The 23,582-nt window shown below is 41.6% G+C and overlaps 2 protein-coding genes across 5 annotated transcripts; one reads left to right on the plus strand and one right to left on the minus strand.

Moving 5' to 3' along the window:
* The first annotated feature begins 4,188 nt into the window (after nucleotides 1–4,188).
* gadd45gip1 (growth arrest and DNA-damage-inducible, gamma interacting protein 1) lies at nucleotides 4,189–11,982 on the plus strand. Of its 3 annotated transcripts, XM_027006604.2 has the most exons (4): nucleotides 4,189–4,311; nucleotides 8,995–9,026; nucleotides 10,640–10,864; nucleotides 11,370–11,982. In XM_027006604.2, the coding sequence occupies exons 2-4, from the start codon at nucleotides 9,016–9,018 to the stop codon at nucleotides 11,659–11,661; spliced, it is 528 nt and encodes a 175-aa protein (XP_026862405.2). In that variant the 5' UTR covers nucleotides 4,189–4,311; nucleotides 8,995–9,015; the 3' UTR covers nucleotides 11,662–11,982. The 3 variants fall into 3 exon arrangements, with proteins under 3 accessions (XP_026862405.2, XP_026862406.2, XP_026862404.2); XM_027006605.2 differs by lacking the exon at nucleotides 8,995–9,026; XM_027006603.2 differs by lacking the exons at nucleotides 4,189–4,311; nucleotides 8,995–9,026 and having other exon boundaries at nucleotides 10,457–10,864.
* A 680-nt stretch (nucleotides 11,983–12,662) lies between these two features.
* On the minus strand, nucleotides 12,663–22,757 carry zgc:158403 (tetratricopeptide repeat protein 39A). 2 transcript variants are annotated; one of them, XM_027006599.2, is made up of 18 exons: nucleotides 22,507–22,757; nucleotides 21,174–21,278; nucleotides 19,508–19,639; nucleotides 18,685–18,743; nucleotides 18,385–18,452; nucleotides 17,935–17,999; nucleotides 17,358–17,457; nucleotides 17,200–17,265; nucleotides 16,899–17,007; nucleotides 16,558–16,625; nucleotides 16,323–16,382; nucleotides 15,720–15,881; nucleotides 15,289–15,380; nucleotides 15,035–15,155; nucleotides 14,760–14,871; nucleotides 14,140–14,254; nucleotides 13,624–13,740; nucleotides 12,663–13,417 (listed from the first exon to the last, which is right to left on the minus strand). In XM_027006599.2, exons 1-18 carry the CDS (start codon nucleotides 22,539–22,541, stop codon nucleotides 13,306–13,308), a joined length of 1,698 nt encoding a protein of 565 aa, XP_026862400.2. In that variant the 5' UTR covers nucleotides 22,542–22,757; the 3' UTR covers nucleotides 12,663–13,305. The 2 variants fall into 2 exon arrangements, with proteins under 2 accessions (XP_026862400.2, XP_035388205.1); XM_035532312.1 differs by lacking the exons at nucleotides 12,663–13,417; nucleotides 13,624–13,740 and having other exon boundaries at nucleotides 14,146–14,252.
* Between the last annotated feature and the right edge of the window lie 825 nt (nucleotides 22,758–23,582).

Raw genomic sequence — 23,582 nt, forward strand, 5'->3', positions numbered from 1 at the left:
GAGACAGGTGCCAGCATAACCATCTGCTTTGAGTTTCACCCCTCCTTTCCGTTCTCTCGGACTCACATAGGTCCGTATACACCCCCACCATCACCAGTCCTGCCTGTTCCGAAGACACCCCTGTTCTCTCTCCTCCTATCCAGGCGTAGCGTAAACTCTCCCGTCGCCTTAGACGCGTTTTAAGGCACCTGGTTGAATTCGGGTCGAAATAAATCAGCCCAATACACATTTGTGCAAATGCAGTGTGACACAAGCTCTCACAATTTTGCCTGAATACACGGTTTTACACTCACTATCATTATCAGGAAAAAATGAAGCCTTAGACTATTAAGCTACCACTAAAATGATCATATACGAAGTGTAACGTTACGAACTGAATAAACTAAGCAGAAAATTAAAACCTGCTGAAGAATTAAATGATCAGCAAAAGGGTGAGATCAACTCTAAAAGTCAAACACTTTGCAGGGCAGAAGAAAGCTGCTGAGTGGGTGTGCGCTGTCCTGAAATGAACCGAAAGCTGCCTCCCATCAGCGGAAAGCAGTTCCATAAATCACCTATGGAAGTATATGGGCCGTATTGTAGCCAGCGCTCTCCACGGAGCCGCGGGACTTCAGCCCAAACACAGGAAACCAAAAAGACTCAAACTTTATGTTCCATACTTCTTCTTTTAGCTTTGCCCACCGCTTCGCGCAGGGTGAAGCGAGGACCAATCAAACACAATAAGGCCGTGCTCAAACAAAAAAGACACTATTTTCTCCATGGGAATTCGGCATACGGTACGCATTCCAAGACCGTGAGTTCAATGCGAAGCCTGAACTCGAAAATATTTTTCATCAAAATAACCATTTTCCGGGCAAGGTTTCGAATATGTTTTCATTTAGACGAACCGGCATTATACGCAAACCTACCTAACTTAAGGTGACAAGCCTCATTTCGTGTATGGCGCCTGCGTTTATTAGCTTTATTATACCATCATGAGCGTCTATTTTTATTGGCACACGCTGTTAGTTAATGAGCCCATTTACACTTAAGGTGAGTTCTCAACGTGGAGAGGGAAACGCAAACAAGCAGGTGACAAACTGTTCGGGAAGAAATGGAAAATCTTCTATCGCGTCTCTGCGTTTGACAGTGTAGGCCAATGGATCAGGTGCCAAATCCGAGCTGACCAGCGGGGTTTTTAAAAGATCGCAAAGGAAAAGACTAGAGCTTCGCAGGTGTTCCTTTTAAAGACGATCCGTGCGCCAGACAATTTTGGCACAGCTTGTCGAGCTCTAGGTGGCATTTGTCTAGTTTGTTTACGTCTTCTCTTTTCAAGGCTTACTTTTTCTCCTTTAGGCCTACAACAATCACCTTTTCAGGCTATAAACATAAGACCGTTTCCAGTAAAGTAGCCTATTTAAGTTTTTTGTAGAATCCTGACAGATTTGGACCAGGGCATGAGTAGCATTTAACGTTATCATGAATGTAAACGTTCATGAATGTAGTAAAAAGTGTTCCAAAAATTTATATTTGTCACAATGTCAATACGTACATGTACCATTGCCAAACCAGGAACGAGTTCAAATAATGCTTCTGGCTATTGCTTAAGTACTATTAGAGGGGAACGATGTGACCTGAATACGGTGGTGTTATGTTGCAAGTTCTTTGCCGTGAGAAGCTTTTTTGTACCTGTTTCACGGTACTGTTTATGTCACCAGCCGAGCCTTCAGTTAATTAACTGGGCAGCGTGGTCATCACTAACTCTGTCAATAAATTAAGATCAGCGTGTTTGTCCGGTCCTGTGTTTAATTTACATCAGCCCGTGTGCCGTATCCAATACGTCATCTTTGAGTGCCTATTGATTTCATGTGATAAAACCACCTAGAGGGGCTGCCTGCCCGCCCCTCAACATTATCTCATTACATCGCCGTTGTAATCTATCCTGAAGCACAGCATCAGACAAAGAGCGCTTTGTGTTGAAGTGGTTATGCACACATGGCGCCGAGCCGCAGCACACCTTAGCAGTTCTGACCACATTAAATTGTTTATATATATATGAAGATCCCAGGAAGTAACTATGCAGTGTACACGCAAGGTTTTCAGAGAAACAGGACTTTTCCGACAGTTCCTTCATTAGCAAAGTTCCTTCACAAGCAAAGGTGCCTCAAAATTCTTCTTTATATATATATATATATATATATATATATATATATATATGTGTGTGTGTGTGTGTGTGTGTGTGTGTGTGTGTGTGTGTGTGTGTGTGTGTACATGTATGTATGTGAACACTACTTACTTCAGAGCAGAGGATTGTGCCTTTGTATTAAGGCTTAGGGTTTTAAACACAAACACTGCCAATCCTTGTCTGACTTAGGTGTATTGTTCTCATTAAAAACAGTGCATGATGCACAGAGGACTCTGAGAAGGACCGTCAAAGGGGTTCAGCACAATATGGCGCCTTGGATCTCCTGAAGGCTACCTGAACATAGTGCATGCTCAATATTCAGTAAATCGCCTCATTCGGAATGACGCAAAGCGAGACGGGTGGGGGTGGGGGGTCTGGCGCTGGCCATCTGTCTGTAGTGAGACGTGGGAGAGGAGGGGAAAAATCTGGAAAAGGCATGACAAGAACCATAGCAACACCAGTGAAGACCTAAAGCTTGTGACTGGCACTTTGTCTCAGTCTCAGTGAACATAGTGCTTGCACCACCTTTTCATCTTTTCATCCCCTCCAACTGATAAAGAAAAGTAAGTAAAGTTAACTGGTTTCAGATTAGCTCTGAAAGTACCAAATAAAAATTCATATATACATATATGATTTGAAAGAGCCTATTCCGGGTCAGCACAAAGGGGGGCTTTCACAGAGACTCCCGGTCCACTACAGTTTGTGGATTACCAATTAGCTCCGAGGTATGCTTGCGAATTTGCTCGTTTGCTCGTTTGAGGTGCGGAAGACCCAGTGCCGTGCTGGCAGTGTCCATGCCCGCGTGGTCCACCGATAGAAACGCCAAGCGGCTTGCGGTAACAGTGGGCGACAAGGGCACCTTGGGCTTGCAGATGTTCAGGCCAATGACAGATGGCTGTGGCTGTGGCACAGGGAGCGGCGGGCCGGCGTCTGCGCCAACCCTGTGCCACCTGCACCCCTCTGCCACTCCCCATCTCCATAATACCCTCCAGAATGGAGCCGATAGGATGTGCTGTGGTGAGCATGGCGTGTGTGTGTGTGTGTGTGTGTGTATACAAGTGTGTGTGCATGGGTGATGACTCAGCTCTGAGGGGCAAATGGGTTCAGTCCTGAAATGTTTCAGGCCCACTGGATTGTTCTAATATGAGTGGACACAAAATGAAGGGTGCAGCTTTGCTTTGTTGAATATAAGATGGATTACTCCATTATGAAGCCATTAAATGGAATCTCCCTAAATTTTCTCAACCCTGTCTGACCATAGTGATATCTCTCCTATACTATTTCTGCTATATTTATCTGGATTTATTTTGGGTGTAAGTACGTTTGAGATGTTATCACGTATTTGATTAGAGCTGATAATGCTTATGAACTAAAGGGATGTGCATAAAGGGAAACATTAGAGGCTTGTGGACTGATTTCTAGACCTCCAGAGAGCAGATACCCAGACAATGGTGACATTTGAATTCATTTATTGACCATTAACAGTATTTAACGCCTTTGGCAATGCAGTTGTTTTCGGCAAGCCGCTGTGCGTCTGATTGGCTGGCGAAGCCTGCCAAATTCCCAGCGGCTGGAGGCACGAGCAGCGAAGGGCGAGCACGGGGAGGCGCGTTAGCGAAATGTCAAACCACTCATTAATGTGGACACACACAGCCAGTGCTGCATGGGACAAAATCTCCTCGCAAAGGCAGAGAAAGCAAAGAAAACCTGCCAATATTAATGTCGAACAGATTACCAAATACTGATAGTAGATGTTTCAATGTCTTAAGTCAAAAAACACAGGGCTGGAGGTGACGTTACATTTTGCGATCTTACCAAAATGCCTTGTTACACCTTTAAACCTTTTTTTTAAAATCCAGTCTGAGGAGTAAAGAACCTACACACAGCAGAATGGAGTGGCCCGAGAGGGAGGCACATTGGCAGTAATTACCCCATCCATCTTAATGGAGACTGGTGAGCACCCTCTCACAGATCAGGCCTCACTAAGCCCAGCATTTTGATAAATCTCTGCTTAAATTAGCCACCCCAGGAGCCTAGGGCCTCCTTCACCCACTCGCTCTCCATTCATCATTTCATTAAGGAGTTAGGGAAAGGCTGGCTGGGCTCTTCTTGTCCACTGGGAAATTTTAGGCCATTCTTGAGAAGATGTAAGTAAATGTTCATTGTTCTACTGCTCACTATTCTGTAGTATTTTGTGGCTTCATTGAGTAATAATGACAAAACTCTCCAAATCTATCACAAATGCAAAGGCTTACAAATGTATTACACATTTTATGCGGTGGACAGTAGGATTGCTTGTGTTTTGTTATTGCATCAAAACAATATGGCTGGCCATGACAGATGGATGACAGATCAGCGATGGTGGCTTAAAAGATGCTTCCACAAACATTAAACAAATTTTGAAGACAGCATTGGTTTGAATGGCTTTTTGCAGTTGTAGGCAATCAATTCTCTGTTCAGCAAAGCCCACAGTGACTTAGAACGTTACTGTCTGACTGGTATAATAGTGCTTTTTTCCACTGCCCTCTTTTTTGTCCATAAACATCCATTCAGCTTCTAAGCTCTAAATCCAGTTTCCCAAAAGTAAGTAAAACATCATTGTAAGATAGAAAAGGAGGTATGCCATTGAAATGACATTAGCACTTCAAGCATTTGCTACTGAAATTTGATATTGAAAATGTAACCTTTACTGAGTGTGACATCTTGTACTACAGGCAGCAGAAAACATTTTTGATTTGTGAATGGGAGGGTGTTTTCTGCTGTTTTCTAGCTGTTACTATCCTCACCCAGCTTCCAAAGGACTCTGTTTCTTGTTTGATTAAGTGAGGGGACAGCAAATGCTTATTGTAGAAAACTTGTAACACTTTTGCAAGCTGCATTTGTGACATATTTTAAAATAGCTTACATTTATGTTTACAGCACTTAACAGACACTAAAAGAGCAACTTACAAAAGAGCCTTGGAAAGCCAGTCATGCTGAATAATGTGAACAGCACAAAGTACTATTTGGGTAATTTTTCATATTTAAGATATACCTCTCCCCTGTAGAGATCCAGAGAACATTGTAAAAAAAAAAGTATGATACTAAGCTATACTGTTACATTTATCACTTAGCTTTTCAATAAAATATACAGAAATATAATAAAACAGCATGGCAGTGGCTTCATATCAAGTGACATGGAGAGGATCCTCATCAGATCCTTGTGGCCTTTCTTACAAAGATCAGTGCATGGACATCTTTCCATCTACACTCACTTTGTAGGAGTGCTAATGTCCTCACACATCTTAAACTACCAATGCTTTGCTGATGATGCTCAACTCATTCTCTCCTTCACTCCCTCAGACACTCACCATCTCACCTCAGATTTTGGCATGCCTATTTGACATCTGATCATGGTTGATTGCACATCATCTAAATCTAAATCCCACAAAACAGGGTTGTTGCATATCCTGATGATACCTTCCTGCATCAAGTGCTGGTGACTTGCCTTGAGAATTTTCTGATGATATCATCTAAAAAGGCAAAAAACTGGATGTTGTCCTGGACAACCAGCTATCATTCTCTGTCCATATTACTATAGCATGACCTGTACATGTAGGTTTCTCTTTTACAACATCAAGGGGGCTTAGCCCTTTCTTTCCAGAGATGTCGCTCAGTTGCTTGTCCAGTAACTCATCATCTGACTGAACTTCTATAACTGGCTTTTGGCAGGACTCTGTGTGCATGCTACTAGACCCTTGCAGCTAATCCAGAATACAGCTGTATGACTCATATTCAATCTTCCAAACTTCACACACACCACTCCACTGGCTTCTTATAGTCACCCAAATCAGATTTAAACCCATGATGCCAAGAAAGCCGAATATGGACCTTCCCCCTCCTGCATGAAAACACCCCACACAGTATCTTGCACCCTTCATGCCTCAAGTACAGTTTGTCATGTACCACCACCCCTCAAGTTGCAGGGAAAACACACCTCAAGACTTTTTTTCTGAATTAGCACCAGGTGGACTTTCACTATCTATTAAACTTTCACTATCTATTAAAAAGATGTATGTATTTTGTATGTATTTTGTGATCTCTGACAGGGTTCAGGCTTAATGTATCCTCATAAAGATTCTCACCTCATAAAGATTTTTTTTTCATAGACACACCAAAATACTTTTGTAAGATCCTCTGGACAAGAGAGAATGCTAAATGCTGTAAATGTAAATGTAAATATAATAACACCTAGCTCAAAACTAACCAAATTGGATAGCTCTGGGCATAATCTTAATATTCCAGTGAGCATGCTTCATTAACTCCTTGCCGTCAAAGACAGGCCGCCTGCTAAATTTGCAGAGCAAAATTTTGTGGTGAACCTGCCCATTCTGAACTTTCAGCAATAGATACACTTCATTCACAAGTGCTGATGGAATAGTATGTATTTATATTTCTATCAGGATAAAAATGTAAGTATATGCTTAGACCCAAATTTCACTGTAAAGAGAGGAAATTTAACATTTCTACAAATTTTAATGTAAATTAACCTAGCATAGCACCCACATTAAGTAAAGCTTATGTAAGCTTTATTGACATTTGGACCAGCTATGGAGAAATTTTGCAGAGGTTATCCATTTACTGAACTTTGGAATGGTATTCACAGGACACACTTTGTATATGTACAATTTTTGCCTAGGAAGGTTAACGGAATTAGAAATAAAACACAATTTATGGATCCATGTGGATTTGAACATTGTAAGATGCCAGATCTGAAAATAAAACGAGATTCTTGTATAACAGTTGCAGACTTCAGAGATACGAGCTGCTTGCTAAGCCTTATGTTGTGGACCTCTAAATGACATGAGCATCTTAGTAGGTGTACGCTGCTCACATGCATGTTAATTCAGATACTTGTACATATTAATTTCTGCTGATTCTCCTTCTACCCATTTAGTAATTTTTCTACTAAGAATCTGAGTGTTGCTGCTCTTGCTTTTGTTACTGTTCTATACTTTTGAATCATTTTAAGTGATCCCATTTTCAGAAGACTGCTGTAAATGTAGCATCAGCTCCATTTGTGCACCCAGCCCATCCTCTGCTGCACTACTGCTTCAAGACTATGAACATTAAATTAGATAAATGATGGCTGGCCTGCATGCTAAATGTAAATAGTAGTTGCCTGAGTTGTGGTGGAAAAATGAAGAAAAAAATTAAGTAAAATGGAGCCAAAGTATGCAGGAGCCATGATTGTGTGTGTGTGTGTGTTAATCGGGTTAAATCATATCACTTCTTCCGCAGGGAACAGTAAATTAAATGGCAAGTATGGGAGCCGGTGTCCCAGCCTCACATTTAATGCTGTTTTAGCTGCAAAGCAAGCAGAAATAAAAGCCTTCTCCAGAGCCCTCCCAGCCCTGCTAAGCTCTCTCCATCTTTCCATCTTTCTCTTCCTCCTCTGTCTCCTGTGGTGACAGAAACACATCACTAACTACAGCGCCATGTGGTACATCCATTACTGTAAACCACTTCACCACTCCCTACTGAATGCCCCCTTCTCCCCCCCACAAAAACATAATTTTTGCCTGTGGTTTTCAATTGGGCTCCTTCCCCATCGAACATTACTACGTGGGAGGTGTGCTGTTTAAACACAGCCATTCAGAAGTGCCATATCTCTGGAGTGACTTCCTTATCTCTCTGAAGGTCAATACCACAGCACTTTGACTGGATCTGAGATATTGACCTTTTCAATCTTTTTTTTTAAACTGGAAGAACAGTTAGAGGTGGTTGTTACTGTAAAGAGTATTCTGGGAGTATGGTTATTAGAAGCTCTTTACAATCTACATTGGCTAAGCCCCAGATGTGAATAGGCTATCTTCCAACATAATACCCCCTTCCCTTGTGAGATTGATGGTTTTTCTGTAGCTCATTTCAAAACAAGACCACCATTAGTAGCTGCTTCAATAGCTAATAAACTGAACAAATGCACAATTAATGTGCAAATTCACAGAACTGTTGTGGTTAATGTGGCAATTATGAGATTTTTTTGCTCCTTGTTGCAGGAAATGGCTATTATTAGCATTCATTTATTGCACTTCTCTATTTGACTGCCCACTGAACAGGGGACTTTTGCAGCCAAGTCTTTCTAATGGTGCCAATTCAAAAGCTTTACTTTCCTTTGTTTATTATCAACATTTGTGAACTATTTTCAGTCACTTTTTACTGTAACACCTTGGGGAAGGCTGGGGGGAAAACAGCTGCTTTAAACCGCTATGTTTAATGTTTAAGCATGACTCAAAGTGTGACGGCACAACCACCACACAAAGATAGATGAGATTTATCTTTAGAAAAGACTAATTTAACAGTGTGCTCAGCCAGTATTTCAGAACTTAGGCATTGCATGATATTTTCACACATGTGAATGAGAACCAAAAACAAAACCCAATTTGTATAAGTTTCAGAAGCAATACCAAAGATACAGAATGCACTGAGAGTTAATCCTATCAGCATTTCATTGCATGGCTTGAACAAATAGAAGACGTTATGACTCCTGTGAAAAAAAGGGGGTAAAAGGGTAAAAGGATCAAAAGTTCACTCCATGAATATCTGAAGAGCTCCCTTTGTTGCTAAGTGCAAGGCTGAAATCACTGCGGCTGGGCCACCCTGCAGGGAGGGGGGGATCACTCCATCCATTTTGCAACTTTTCCATGAATTTCTCATGAGTTGGTGGAAATGTGGAGGCATGTAAATTTTTAATCATAAGGCCATATGGATGGGCTCGGTGGGTATACTCAGTGGGGTTCCCATACAGATTCAATCCATAGCTCATATAATCCAACGTCTCTTCTCCACAGGACATCTGACCGAGGGCCCTCATGACTACAAGGTTGTTCTTCTGGGCTACTGCATGCCAGAGGAAGATGTTAGACATCCACCTAACTCATAGTACAAATGATACCACAGACTTATTATTGTTGCTACACATTGGACCCATAGAGGACACACAGCTGATTAAACTGCTACAAATTGGCAAATGCACATCCCAGCAGATCACTGCAACATTTAGTTTCACCCTGTATACTGTTAGTAACCCCGAAAACAGAGTCTTTATAGTTACAGTTGTACCGTCTCTTATTCTTACATAAAAATATGTCACTTAAATATCCCTGTATTTGGCTGACTTCTATAATGTGCTTTACAGTAGCAGTAGTATAGTCTCTCTGCTCTATAAGTAAGCTCTGTATATGTAATCTACTCTGAGCTCGCACTCTTGTTTACCCAGACACTAACACAAGACATATCTTTAAAGCATCTTTGGTTGGCACAGTGGTACTGGTGCCAAAATTAAGCCCCATGTCATGCCCGCGCTTGCCTCCTCCCCTCACCCCCACCCCCACCCCCACCCGCCATGGGAACGTTACATCTTTAATGACGAGCAAGGTCTCTCCTCTCTCTCCATGACACAAAAGCTCTGACATCTGTCTCTCCAAGAGCCGTCCTCAAAAAGCTGCACATTTGTCCCTATCTTTTCCTGCTTGAAAAGAAATCAAAAATAAAAGAAGAGAGGCGGAAGGAGGGGGAGGGTGCAGTGCTTAGAGAGGGAGGGATGGAGGGGTTAAAACAAAAGGCTTTTTTCTCTTCAAGTGTTAATTCCCTCCATAAAGCATTCCAAATATTCAAAGTACTTGTTAAAGAGGGTTCTCCTCCCCCCAGTGCTCCTATGCTTATTGTACAGTTCATCTGCCCATAGAAAACAACATGTATACATTAATGAGAGGACTATGGGAAGTAGGCCAGATATTATTTCATGATTAAAAGAGAACTATGGAAACAAAACCATGGAAATTTCTGTAATCTCACTATAGATTCTATTCAAACATACCTTTCCTCAACAAGGACACATATTATGAATGTTATAATAAATGTTAATGTTGGCCATAGTTGTTCATAATAACAATTCAGTTAATATTCTATCATTAAAATTGTATTTCAAATTATAAAATTTATTTTAAAAGTATTTATTTTAGGATATTGTGAGCAAAAAAAAATAGCAATGGATAGAAAATGTAATACATTTTGTAATAAAGGTGTTTAATATGTTGTGTACCCCCAATCCCCGAAGAAGAAAGATCAAAGAACAAAGATAATCTTTAAGTGGTACAGCGAGTATTACATTAAGCACACTCGCTCATTTAGAATAATCTTAACTCCACGATGATTTTTGGAAACGGGGCCTGTTTTGTAAAGCAGACCGCACTAACAGACTCTTGTTGACAGAGGGCAGTCTATCGCATCCTACCCACTAATTCACAAACTCTGAAGAACGTTCTCAAACATGGCAGCCTCCTTGCTAGGCAGGAGGACAGCTACGCTAGTTGGTCTTTCGAGTTTAAAATCTTTCCTACCGATTATTTCGCAGAGCTGCATCTTACAACAGACAGCTAGTTATAACCCAAAGCCACTTCGATTAAATTTAAAGGATCCTTATATTCCGGACAGGAACAGTGAAAAGACACCGGAATGGCAAAAGACAGACAAGTATGACCGCAAGCTTTTTGGTCGGTATGGCTATGCTTCCGGCGTGGATCCCGTGAAGCTGTGGCCCACTCCTGCTCAGCTACAGGAGGTCATCGCTGAAGAAAAAGAATGGTACCCTCCGCTCGAAGAGATCCTACAAAACATCGCGGTAAAACAGCAGGAGAAAGCTGCTAAACAACTTGCAAGGTATCGTTACCTGGCTAGCTATGCTGCTGACTACCTTATATCCAAGCTTCGTTAATTTTTAAGGCACATTTGGTTTTTTTTTTTTCTTTTCAGTTTAAGATATTAGCCCGTAGACTAACTGAATTTTGGGCTGTTGTATCATTTGGGTCATTAGTTCGGATATGTCTGTGTAGAAATGCAAGGATGCCTGATGGTGATATAAAGAAAAGACTAATTTACTATATGTTTATCCACATGGCGAAGAGTACGCAGGCCTCAGATATTTTGTGTGCGTGTGTGTACATTTATATATGTACTCATACTTTATACTTCTTATACGTTTGTAAAAGAAGGCAGGGAAAGTTCTCCCACTGGCAAAAGTAAGTACTTTAGTGAGCTAGCTAACTGCATCTGCAGACACCTGGAGCAGGAGTAGAAGATACTTGAAAACTGCATTATGCTTTTCTGATTTTGTTAATGCTGGTGTTTTTCTCTTTAATTTTTGATTTTTTTAATCTCCTCACAGAGAGAAGCTCATAGCTGCCAACATGGCCAAAATGCCCAAGATGATTCTAGATTGGAAGAAGGAGAAGCAGGAGACCAAGAGAAAAGCCAAGGAGGAGAAGGCCAAGAAGGAGAGGCTCCTGGTATTGGCGCGTGAGCGTTTTGGCCATGCTGTGGACCCGCGTAGCCACAAATTCCAAGAGATGGTGGCCGAGATCGAGAAAGAGGAGAAGAAGAGGAGGAAGCTCCTGAAGCGCCAGAAGAGACAAGAAGAGCAGGGGCTGACTGCTCTTAGCCCCAATAGAGCTGGTTGAACTGGTTACCCCCAGCAGGTTACTGCAGCTGCAGTAGAGACAAACTGCATGGAACGCACAGACTCCTGTATATAGCTTTTCCTTAGTCCTACCAATCTTGTCCCTCTTTTGTTAAACTGAAATCTGTGTAAAAGATGTACAGCCAGGTAGTTAACCCAAGAAAACTGCATAAATACTGCAGCACAGCATATATGGATTCTTATTTTAGTCATCACTTGTTTAAAGCCACATTTTGTAGGCTATAATCTGATGTGTCTTGATGACACTACACTTGATTTACAAGCACCAAGGCATCTTAAATAAAGGGGGTCTCAGATTGTCCATGTGTGAACATAAAATGCCTTCTTTATAACTCAGCTACTTCTGGCAAAAATGGGGGGCACGTCTGCGTAGTGCCTAGGAATATTGTCATGTAAACATGGTTCCAGTAAATATTTCAGTATCATTTACCATAGTTACATCATTTTAGGTCTACTAAGGCTTATTCATCTGTTTAATATCAACTAATCACTTTAGTCAGGTGCCTCACATTAGCTCTTGTACTGAATATCACTCATTTTATGGGCTTTTCACTTCTTTAACTGCAATAGTAAATTAATAATCATATCAAGTAAACATAACCAGAATATTTGCCACAATCAGATCGCATGCTTGGCCTAGCATTTTTTTTTTTTTTGGTCAGACACTGAAAATTAGACAATCAATCTTAGATCCTGCCATTATGCATTTCCAGTTTCTAATTATTTAGAATATGCTCTGGTTTAACAAAATGTTGCAACATAGTTTTCTAGTTCTTCATTTCATCTACAGCCCAGTGATGAAACAGCAACTAGATACTGTTTAGAAAAACCCTCCCATGTTGCAAGCCAGCTTTCAAACGTAACTTACAATAAAAATACTATTAGTACCATTTTAGCTCTAGCTTACTGTGAGTTAACCAGTGTTACCTTATGCATTTTAAAGTGACACAAACAGAAAATGTTTTATAAGAACGGGAAACCTGGCTGTCAGACCAACTTTAGTAATTCTTCAAATACATTTGATCCATTATTCACAAACAGACACTAAAACAGGTGTGAACATGCACTTTGTATTAAGGTTTCCTTTGTTGATTTTGTCAAATTTAAAAAGGTGGCCCTTGGTTATTTTGCAGCTGACATGATGGAACAAAATCTACAGGCAAATCTGGAAAGTTTTAACATTAATAAAGCCATGAAATCCAGGGCATTCAGTTCCTTTGTGAAAATGGACAGTCTGGAATGTGCTCACATAAAGCCACTCAGACACTGCATCCAATTCAAGAATCCAAAAACTTGTAAATTTTTAAAAGCCTGAAAAAGGAATTCCCTCCTAAAAGTACAAACTGCAGTGTCAGGCAGTTTCTACAGTATAATACTCTTCATAAAAGCTGAAATCTTCAAGGTCTAACTATTGTCTATTACTTAATTTAGCTATTGCTTTTACACCAAGAAGGGTACAGTATATTTGTAGCTCCCCAGTGCAGTCTGACATGAGCCAGGTCCCTTTATAAATAACCTTTCAGGGTAGTACCAAGGGATGAAAACAGGTGAGGGCATGAGGGTGTCTCTTTGGTATTGCAGTTCACTGAAGAAGTCTTCAACAATGCTCTTCAGCTGAGCTTTTTTATAGAACAGTTATCTCGTCTTGGTCACTTGTGTCAGCCTTCAGTTTGGATAGTGCTGCATGGATCCGGAATTGAGTGCGGGACTCCATCGAGTACTCCTTGTAGTTATTCCTGAGAAGGAAAGAGGAAAACCATGATCGAAAGAAGCATATTTGAAAAGGAACGACCAGAGGCCATGTAGCACTAACGTTTAGGGACATATGGTCAGTATGCCATTTTATCCTTTTGAGGTTTTAAGGAAACCATAGCGGTGGAAAGTACATCCGTACAAATGACCAGTGAGAGCTAAGTTCAGCTTTGTCCTGTACTCTACTCACTTAGCTTTCTGCAGAAGTTTGATGGCTTGCTCCCTCCTCCCTGTGTCAATATAAAGCAGGCCCAGCTCCAACAGCGAGTTAGGAATTAGGTAGTGATCAAACTTAAGCTTCTTCTCACTGCTCCACACAAACAGAAAAACAAGCATCACATTATCAATTAGCCTTGTAGCTTATTTCACTGAAAACCCACCACATTTGATATCCAGTATTCCAAGACTATCACATGAAGAGTAAATGTTTAGCACATCTGCAGCAGAGGAGCACTGTAAGGGTTTTTATTTCTTGACATTCTGTTCAATTCTTAAGAACAAAGCTTACAAAAAAAGACTGCAAATAGCTTGCTTTTAGTCTTGCCTGACAGTACGTGGAACTCTTCAGTACATTATATTACAGTACTAAAAGATTAATTGTAAGTTATGTCCATTCACTTTCTCTCCCAAGTTCTCGCATTTTGAACTTAAACAGAGTCCCAGGGTGGGCTTTTGCAATGCCAGTGGAGTGTGAGGCAGCACTGGCCTGCTGTAAACCTGGAGGAAGCACTCTTCTGCAGCCTGTATGCGGTTCTGGTTCTTCAGACACAGGCCCTTCAGCAACAGGAGCAGGCAGCGGTCATCTACCGTATACTCGTTCTCTTCGCCACACACGCACACATACAAACATTGCGGTTACTTAACATAATAGCCTAGACACTGGTAATTCAATTTTTAAATGCTGGATCTTTCCATTGTAACAAAGCCTAGATTTTATAACATTAGTTTACCTTAATTAATTACATTCAAATTGTAGTGTGTGTAGCAGAACTGAACTGCTCTTGCTAACATTTTTTTCCCCAGAGTGTACATTTTTCTCATTTGCAGACGTCATGCATTTTGCTTATTGCAGAATCAGCAAAAGCTATGCTTATGTGCAAGCTACATGTTAATGTTATAGAATGCCCATTCCAAACTCCATAATATAATATACAGGTTATTTTAAAAAAGACAAACTGCTGTTCACCAGACTTCATATCAGTTTCACTGCAGCAAACTAATCACATATATAACAAAATGAACTCACTCACCATGACAAAACCAAGCCTGAATCTATTGAACCTACTGGCTGTTTAATACACATCTGAAATGTGCAGGGTGAAGTACCAGGAGTTGCCTGCAGGGTGCGCTCTGCCTCCAGCAGTGTGTCCAGCATGCCCTCTGTGAGTTCCCGCTGCTTGCTTATCATGGAGAAGCCATTCCACATGTACATCATCTCCTGAAATGTGACCAATTAACTTTTATTGACTTTTCCTGGCATTGGAAGTATTATTTAAATTCGAGAGGTATAAAATAAAATGTAAGCTCCCAACAGGCTCGCTGCTTCTATACACAGTAACAGTGAGCCTGTTGGAAGCTGTGTGTGAGCTCTGCTGTCATACAAGCACTGGAACGGGCAGACGGACAGGGTTGCTGGCCCTGTAGCGCCGAGCTTTCCGGATGGCAAACTTCTCTGTGGGTGGAGACTTTCCTGCTATCTTCTGTTTTAAGGTCGGCACCTGTCTGAGAGCATGAGAGAGAAGCGGAGAGGGCAGGAAACAAACCATTCATCAACTTCAAAAAACAGTCTGACTGCAGGTGACAGGGTCATTTTATTTGTGCAATGGCTGGTCGTAAGGTGTGTGAGTGTGTTTACCTGAAGAGCTCCACCTCATTCTCCCCAAAGGGCCGCGCCTCCCCCACCGGCAGCATACTGAGACAAGCAGCCTTCATGTATACATACATAGCCTAAGAAAGACAGGTCATGTGACTGATTTTTGCTCCATGCACAACAATAAAAGCAACACAAATTAAACAGACAGCTGCAGTGGATGAACAACTGAGATCTGATCCAAGAGATTTAATGACATGAGACTTAATTCTGTGTTTAATGCTAGAGTTTAATAACCAAGAGTAAGCATACTGAAAAAGGCTTATTACACACATGCACACTCAGCTGCATGTACAATGTTAAATCTAACACATTAGACCTATGGAGTCCTGAGTTTTGACTTCTGCTTTGTGGCCAACACCTCTTAGAAATCTCAACCCTTCTACACATTCTCAATGCCAGGCTAAAGGGCTGACCTTGGACCAGCGACTCTCCTGGCTCAGCAGGTCAGCATAGAAGTAGGCCATCTTCCAGTGGCGCTTGTACGTGAAGCACCACATCAGCTCCCAGTAGCACATGTGGTGGAACTGCTTCCAGGCCTGCTGTGCCTTGCAACCATCCTCAAACAGCGCCACCGCCTGGACACACACAAAAAACAACAATAGCTAGCAAGAGTCCTTGGTTGAGGGGGAAGTACAGCAATTGTGGCTTTGCTTCAACTTTCTTGGCTCATAGCAAAGAAAAAACTCTTTCTAAAATGTAACAGTGTGTCCTTCCCTAGTATAGCAGTGGTGGTCTGTGCTACTGTTATGTTTTTTTAAGTAAACCATGCTAGTCATCTTATTTCAGATGTTGGAGCTGAATGTAGCCCCAGTCCATACCTAAAACCATATTTGGAAAATGGACTAAAACTAACAGGTTCATTGTTTTTGCAGGTATGCCAAACAATCTGGCTAAACCACCAGCTCAACAACACAAAAGCAAAGTGGCCTGATTAACATGAAAATGCAGCACAAATACTAGATTCGCACATAAATGCAAACTCATGCTTGGGACACTAAAGTGCTCTGCTCACTCACCTCATCCACATTGCCTTTGATCTCCTCCACTCTGCCTGCAAAGAAGAGGAAAATGGCCCCCTGTAGAAGAGAGATGGGAAAGGAAGCGGTGAGTTAGAGTCACGACAGTCTATTTCCAAAAGCCAGCACAAAATGCAAGAGCAGGGAGAAGTGGTGAGAGAGCCAGAGAAAAATGTATACATGTAGGCTACACACGCTTAGAGAAAGAGAGAGGGAAACAGGCACAAAAACCTACATGTGGGTATCGTAGGCGAAATGGGTTCAGCAGATTTTCAGCATCAGCTACATCCCCCTCACCTGTCCCTGCACAGAGAGAACAGAGGCCAGCATACATTCAGACTCCATTCCACACTCCACAGCACACACGCCCACTACAGCCATTATGAGTTCGGCCCCAAATGAAGAGCAATTGCTGCTACAAATTAAACCAAGCCTTGCACACTCAAAGCATCCACAGTTGGCTCCAGTTCCAAAATGTGGTGTCGCTAAGTAGCATGCATGTAAACATGCATGCATTGTCTTGTGCATGTGTATTATTAATGGGTAGCAAGGATGGGGGAGGAGACTTACTGTTACCTAAAATAAAGGAGAGGAACGTGTAGTAGCAGAGCAGCAGCAGAGCACACAGCATGGAGCGCAGGCTATGGGACGTGGCGCCTTCATACAGCCGACAAAGCCCATATTCCTGTGCGCATGCGCACGCACACACACACACACACACACACACGGATCTAATTTAGGAATATGCATCCTGATATGTCTCTCATGTACATCTCAAAAACAAGTGTATATTACAAAGTTCACATTTACTTTGTGCAAACACTGTCCCATATGCATTGGACACCTTTCATTCTGTTCAACTACATGAAGTAATTACCTTATCCCCAGAAAAGCCAGCAAATTCCAATACCTTAAGTATTCGGGCAGGGAACAGGGAAAGGGTCTGCAGGATAATGATGAGGGACAAGATCAATCAATAGATTAAGCTCATTCTTCTTCATATACAATCTATGTCAAAATGCTTGTGGAACACACCAAGTTGAAAGCACCAATTCCAAATGCCACCCCTCCCTCCAAGTGCTTGTGATTTGGCCCTTTGAAAGAGCTGTGAGACTCGATAAAGGAGTGGAGCTCCCTGTGTGCAGAGTAACACTCAGCTCAGTCAAGAAACAACATGATTATTGCACTGTAGTCAATGATTGATGAGTGCAGTCTGAGGCTTTTGAATGGATGTCTATAATGTGAATACAGTGTTAAACAGCCATCAGCTTTCATAAGTCAAATGAAGCACAAACATAATCGCACAGGCTAATACACATATGAGAAACTTTAACTAAATTGTGGTCCATTTTCCATCAGTGCTACCTGAATTGCACATTCACCTGCCTTTTTTTGAGGAAAAAAAAAAAAGAAAAAAAAAGAACATTTCCAAAAACATTTCCATGTTTAACAGTTTTTAGAAAATTTAGAAAATTACAGACTTGCATTGCATTTAGGTCAATTACCTATAAAACTGGACACTCTAAATTTCCATTATAATTGACCTAACATTTTTTTCTTAAAGTTATGATGCTCCTCCTGTGTCCTGGAAGCCCTCAAACTCCAAACTTACTTGTAAATGAGGTAGCTACTGCGCACTTTGATTCCCCCTTTGATGAAGCTCACCATGTTCTCGTCCTGTGAGCAGAGGAAGAAAGCAGTGAAGACAAGAAGGCAGGAGGAAAGAGAGAACCTGGGAGCATCTCTCCCTGAGAGGAGGTGGAGAGGCCTGTCTGCACAAGGCACAAGGACTGTGGTAATTATTTTGTCATGCAAAGCGACAACTGGGTCACTAGTTTAACCAGTGGAAGACAGTCCTATCAGAATTTGTCCCTTCACCCTCACCTTTGTGAAATTGCAATATCCAAGAGCAAAGTGTGGACAGTGTGTTATTATGAGATAGGATATGAGACACAGTAGTGCATGTGCATAGGTGTACGTATGCGCGCACAAGTTCAACAGATGTAACTTTGTGTGGTCTATAGATTTTTGTTCGTAAGGAGGTTGGTCTTTGAAATCCAACCTGTAAAAATGTGAGAGCGGCTCTCTGTAGCAAGCACTCAGCATAACACGCCTCAGCATGGAGCTCCTCTGTAAACACACACAAACAGAATGAAAAAGGCCCATCATAAAAAAAAAAAAACATTTACCATATAATGGAAACTAAATGAGATATGCAATATTTGTCATTTATACCCTAACAGTAGCTAGTTCTAACCATGCACTGTGTTCACACAATCATACTTGTTATGATGTCCCATATTCTCACAAATGACAATGAAGGCAGAGGATGAGGGGCATTTGGCCCGTTCAGAACATCTACCTTCAGACAGTTCATCTTCTGCTGCTCGGCTTGCCAGACTACCCGACCGCTTACGAAACCTGCAGAGGAACACAGGACAGTACGCACACCAAACATGCACACACACACACACACACACACACACACACACACACACCACACACACACACACACACACACACACACACACACACACACACACACACACACACACACACACACACACACACATATATATGCATGTAAAAACGCACACGGTTAGGGTACAAACCTACACACAGACACGGTTAGGGTACAACTGATGATATGCACCCTTGGGCACATAATTACCAAGTTTCTCTTAGTAGGATAACTAATTTCAGATCAGTCTCCACTCATTCCCATGACATAAAAAGCTAAAAACTGACCCTGTCATAGGTACTATGGCTTATGCATAGCTTTGCAACAAATTGGATTCCCTGCAATCAGGCCTAGAATGCTGTAAATGCTGAGAAAATGAGAATGAAAATGTACTCCACAAAGCCATGGGTACTTAAGCAGTGCTTGCTGGGAGGCCAGACAGAACAAACTGCCCTAACCTAGGGCCTCGCTCTTACCAGGAGGCAAAATTCATTAAAGTCTAGCAGGCAGGTGGTTATCAGCCACATCTGCTGTGGAGACAGGCCTGAGCTTCAGACCCATGCAAACACAGGCAAATCACCTAGCAGCACTGGTGTGTTATTACACAATCAGGAGCTCATGGGAAGAGCTGTTCAAAATGACACATTTGGACTGGGCAGACCAATACCCAATGCTTTTAGCTCAGAGAAAAAGTGTAAGAGAGTGTGTGTCTGTGTCTCCACACCTCTGGCACACCTCCTGAGCGCTCTTCATTGTGTTGGCGGCACTGACAAGGTCCTCGTGTTGGAAGGTCATCATGGACTGCATCTCTAACACTGTAGCGTAGATCAGAGCATGATACATACTCTGTTTAGACCTGCGATATGACATAACACACCGTTATACTTACCCTGTTTAACAGACCCATGCTGCCTACACTTACATATACAGTCCAGAAACCCTGATATGAGGAAGTAAAGGCACAGGAAATAACATAATAGAATTCTTCTGGAAGCAGCTGCCATTCCAGATGGGCAATCAGTGAACCCCCGTGACTCTGCAGGACCTAGGGAAGCTTAGGGAGCGGCACTCTACCTTAAAACTGAGTTGTGGAAGGGAGCAATCACTTCTGTCCTTTATGAGGACAGCACATGGGTCTTCTCAAGTTTCTTCCAGTGGTGAAATCACTGATCTCTTTGAGAGATACACCACAAACCTTTGGTAGTGTGACCTTTATTGTCCCAGTGGAATTTTTTCCCTCCCAAGTGGAAAGTCAAATAACAAAATAAGATGAGTATGACATCCCCCTCCTATGCACAAAAAGGCTGAACATGGCACAGCATAGATTTTTCTTAGATCTCAAATACAGTATAACACATCCCACCCATCAGGATAGGGGTGCTTACCTATACATATAGACACACAACATCTTTACCACAACATTCTATAATTTTATTTTCACTATGCATGATTTACTTTTGATATTTCAAATGTTACTATGATACAATTCAATACAATTTCTCTCAGTAATGTAAGAAAAATCTAGCAAATAAACTTCAGATTTCTATTTCAATTTAAAAGTTATATTTCATTTTAAAGTGTCCACAAAACATCAGGAGAAAAATAAACTTTTGGGCCTTTTTATGTAGTTAAATGATATGGATTGATGCATATCTGATGAATTGATGGATTTCCGATGGACTGACAGAATGAGTTCAAATTAGAATCAGTTATCAATTAGCTTCAATGTATTGTTATACATTGTATCTAAAATGCTTCCTTCCACTGTTGTTCAGACACCTGAATCTGGATCAATGGTCCCTTCAGTTCACCAACCTCCAGCTGTTAATTTCATGCACTGGGAGGCAGCTGCCACTGAATGTACTAACAGTCCAGTTACATCTGAATCAGGATGTTTCCAGTCAAACAAATCTAGCAGGCAGGAGTCTTGCAGGAATGTGATCAGAACTCCCCCCCTTACTTTCCTATTATCACCTCTTCAACTTTCCAATGTATATGTGTGTCCTTGGGTGTGTGCTTAGGTAAACAGCTCACATCCTGGTTAAGGGAGTCAGCATGACGCACATGATCAAACAGATACAGAAACATTCAGCACATTCAGAACATTGTTAATAGCCATTTTGACTAGTCACTACCGAAACCTTTTGGGCCATTTAAAAGACCATGAACAATTACTAGCACCAATACAGAAACATTCCTATAGCAACCGCACCATAAGTAAACACTTCGACCTACACTCCACCTCATTCTCATCAAAGTCACAAGATCTGAGGACTCCTCTACCAGGATCACCTGAAGCACCTGACATTAAGGAGCGTGTGTATGTGAATGAGAGAGTTGAAAAGACCGGCAAATGGTGGCGAGAGACACGGAGAACAGCTTGCTCTCACCTTAGCTTCAGCTTGTCCAGGCTCTCACTGAAGCGGTTGTTGAGAAACAGATCCAAGGCCTCCATACACTCTTCAAGACATGCCTGCATGGATATCTGTGTGGAGCTGAGTGGAAAGGCATACATACAAACAGTATCAAATGATCAATGTGGACAACCATACAAAGGAAGTGGTAGACAAAACTAAGGTTGCCTGCCTTATGAAATTATAGAGCATAAGTAATAGATTAAAAAAAATAATAAGCAACTTCTTTCCCTTTGAAACACTGCCCTTTATTAATTATGAATTATCCCTTATGACAGTATATGTGAGGCTGGAAAAAGCTTGGCCATTAATACTGTAATGGCAGAATGCCAACTGATGTTAATTAACAGGCCAAGTGTGAAGTGACTCATATCAACCAACCAATGATTACAGAAAACAGGAAATGATGTAAATATGAGAGGGGTTCAATGTGATTTCCAATCTTACACATAATATTTGCATTCTATATAGACTCATACCTACTTAAAAGATCACCTGTATTTTAAGGACCCATAAGCTTATAGATTGGAGCAGTTTTTGTCCTAAACTTTATTACAAAAAGCTTTAACTGTGGCAATATTTTCACAGGTTATTTTACTGTTTCTGCAACACACATGCACAGGTAGTTGCTGTAAACTCTAAGAACTTGGGTAACGTCACCCACCGCACACACGCGCGCGCGCGCGCACACACACACACACACACACACACACACACACACACACACAGGTTGCTCGCGTTTGAGCCCATGAACTGTTGGTCATGCGCTTACATGAACAGTGCCACACAGCTGGCATCATTAGACGTCTTTCCTTTCATTCTGTCATCCATTTTCAAAAACTAATTGTCAGGTTCCATATTATATTTCGTGTGGAGTTCGCCTGGTTTTACGTAGTAGACTGCACAAGAAACACTTACACAACGAGGAAGGAAGAGACGAGAGATGAGGGAGGGCTGTGAAAACTAGCGTAAGGGGAAAAAATGAACAAGCTGCAAGACTTCCCACAGACAAACTGAATCAGCCGATTCGACCACGGGCTAAAATATAGCTCGTTCCTTGACAGAGTAAATGGAGTTTCACAGCTAATCCTTTTTGAAACTAGTCGACACCAGGTTCTGCCAATGATAAGCATTACATTATGCTCATATTTTGCGGTCGAGGACCTTAAATCCATACAATTTCCCTCACGTCATTGCAGAAAACATCTTATCACTTAAACCGACGTGTTCACACGATCAGTTTAGGCTTCAAGCAACGCGTGAATAATTTATGTTAATGCAAAAGCAGCTGTTGCTCCGGGCTACTTACTCTGCAGTCCCAGGTGCGTCTTTCCCGTTGGACATGGTTATTTCTCTTCTTCCTCCTCCTCCTCCTCTGTCCACCCAAGCACCTGTCAAAAAGTGCTCGAGCACAATGCACTGCTTGGCTTTTAAATTGCGAATGCCTTCAGTGTATAGGGCTGATTCCCGCAGACAAAAATAGTTGTATTGAGTTTCGGATTCTTGAGCAGCGCCGAGCTAGGAACTTGACATGAATGAATTGTGTTATTCTCTTGGTGAAGCAAGTGTCTCGACTGCTCGAACTGGTGTGCTCTCCGGAAACGGCGAGATCTTGGCTCCTCCTTGGCAACACCGAGTTGTCTATAAACCATCTCAAGCGCCGAGGATGTCAAAAGGATGTAGCCTTAAACCAATCACCACCTTAGAGTGTAAGGGTTCTCAAAATTATATGGTTATGCTTTAAAGACTGGAGGACGTCGTTTGGTCGTGATAAAACTGATTCTGGAAGGCTAGCATTTAGGGTTAATTTTAGGAAGCTTTGCCTGGTTGGATAAGCGCCAGGTCATTATGTGACACGTAAAGTTCATTATAATCCAGTGAAGGTCTGGCCAAGCCTAATGTTAAACGGACATGTAAAACGTAGAACTGGAAGAATGTATCCCCAAGAGTAAACAGAAGCTACATTTCTCCTAGTTCTTTATCACTTCTTTCAACAAACCTGCCTTGGTCATTTATTAGCCACTGACACGTGTTTAAGGACTGTAATACTTGTAATACTTGTTCACTTCTTGAAATGCTGTGTACGAAAATGTCTTCTTCTCATTTATTACATTTTTCCTTTAATTATCTTTAAATAAAATCAAAATAAAAGTATTCAAACAATATTATGTTTCTTACATAGCCCACATTCATGTCATGGGTTCAATTTCCAGGGAGTACCCATACTGTCATAATGATAAATATGTTAAGTCACTCAGTAGAAGAGCATATGACAAATGGTCATGTTCAGTCATGACCTATGCACATTAAAACTCCTTTAGAATTTAACAAAGCATGTATTCCCGATCCTTTTCTCCCTTGAGCACTGTCAGATGAACCAAGAAA

This window comes from Electrophorus electricus, chromosome 1 (assembly GCF_013358815.1).
Source record: "Electrophorus electricus isolate fEleEle1 chromosome 1, fEleEle1.pri, whole genome shotgun sequence".
NCBI lineage: Eukaryota > Metazoa > Chordata > Actinopteri > Gymnotiformes > Gymnotidae > Electrophorus > Electrophorus electricus.

Bases quoted from the DNA above. Each gene is read 5' to 3' on its own strand.
- gadd45gip1 (XM_027006603.2), top strand. From the start codon at position 10,476: ATGGCAGCCTCCTTGCTAGGCAGGAGGACAGCTACGCTAGTTGGTCTT. The intron at 10,865-11,369 runs GTATCGTTACCT...ATCTCCTCACAG, and splicing joins GCTGCTAAACAACTTGCAAG to AGAGAAGCTCATAGCTGCCA.
- zgc:158403 (XM_027006599.2), bottom strand. From the start codon at position 22,541: ATGTCCAACGGGAAAGACGCACCTGGGACTGCAGA. The intron at 19,640-21,173 runs GTGAGAGCAAGC...GTCATATCGCAG, and splicing joins CTGGACAAGCTGAAGCTAAG to GTCTAAACAGAGTATGTATC. The intron at 16,383-16,557 runs GTAGGTTTTTGT...TCTCTTCTACAG, and splicing joins TTCGCCTACGATACCCACAT to GGGGCCATTTTCCTCTTCTT.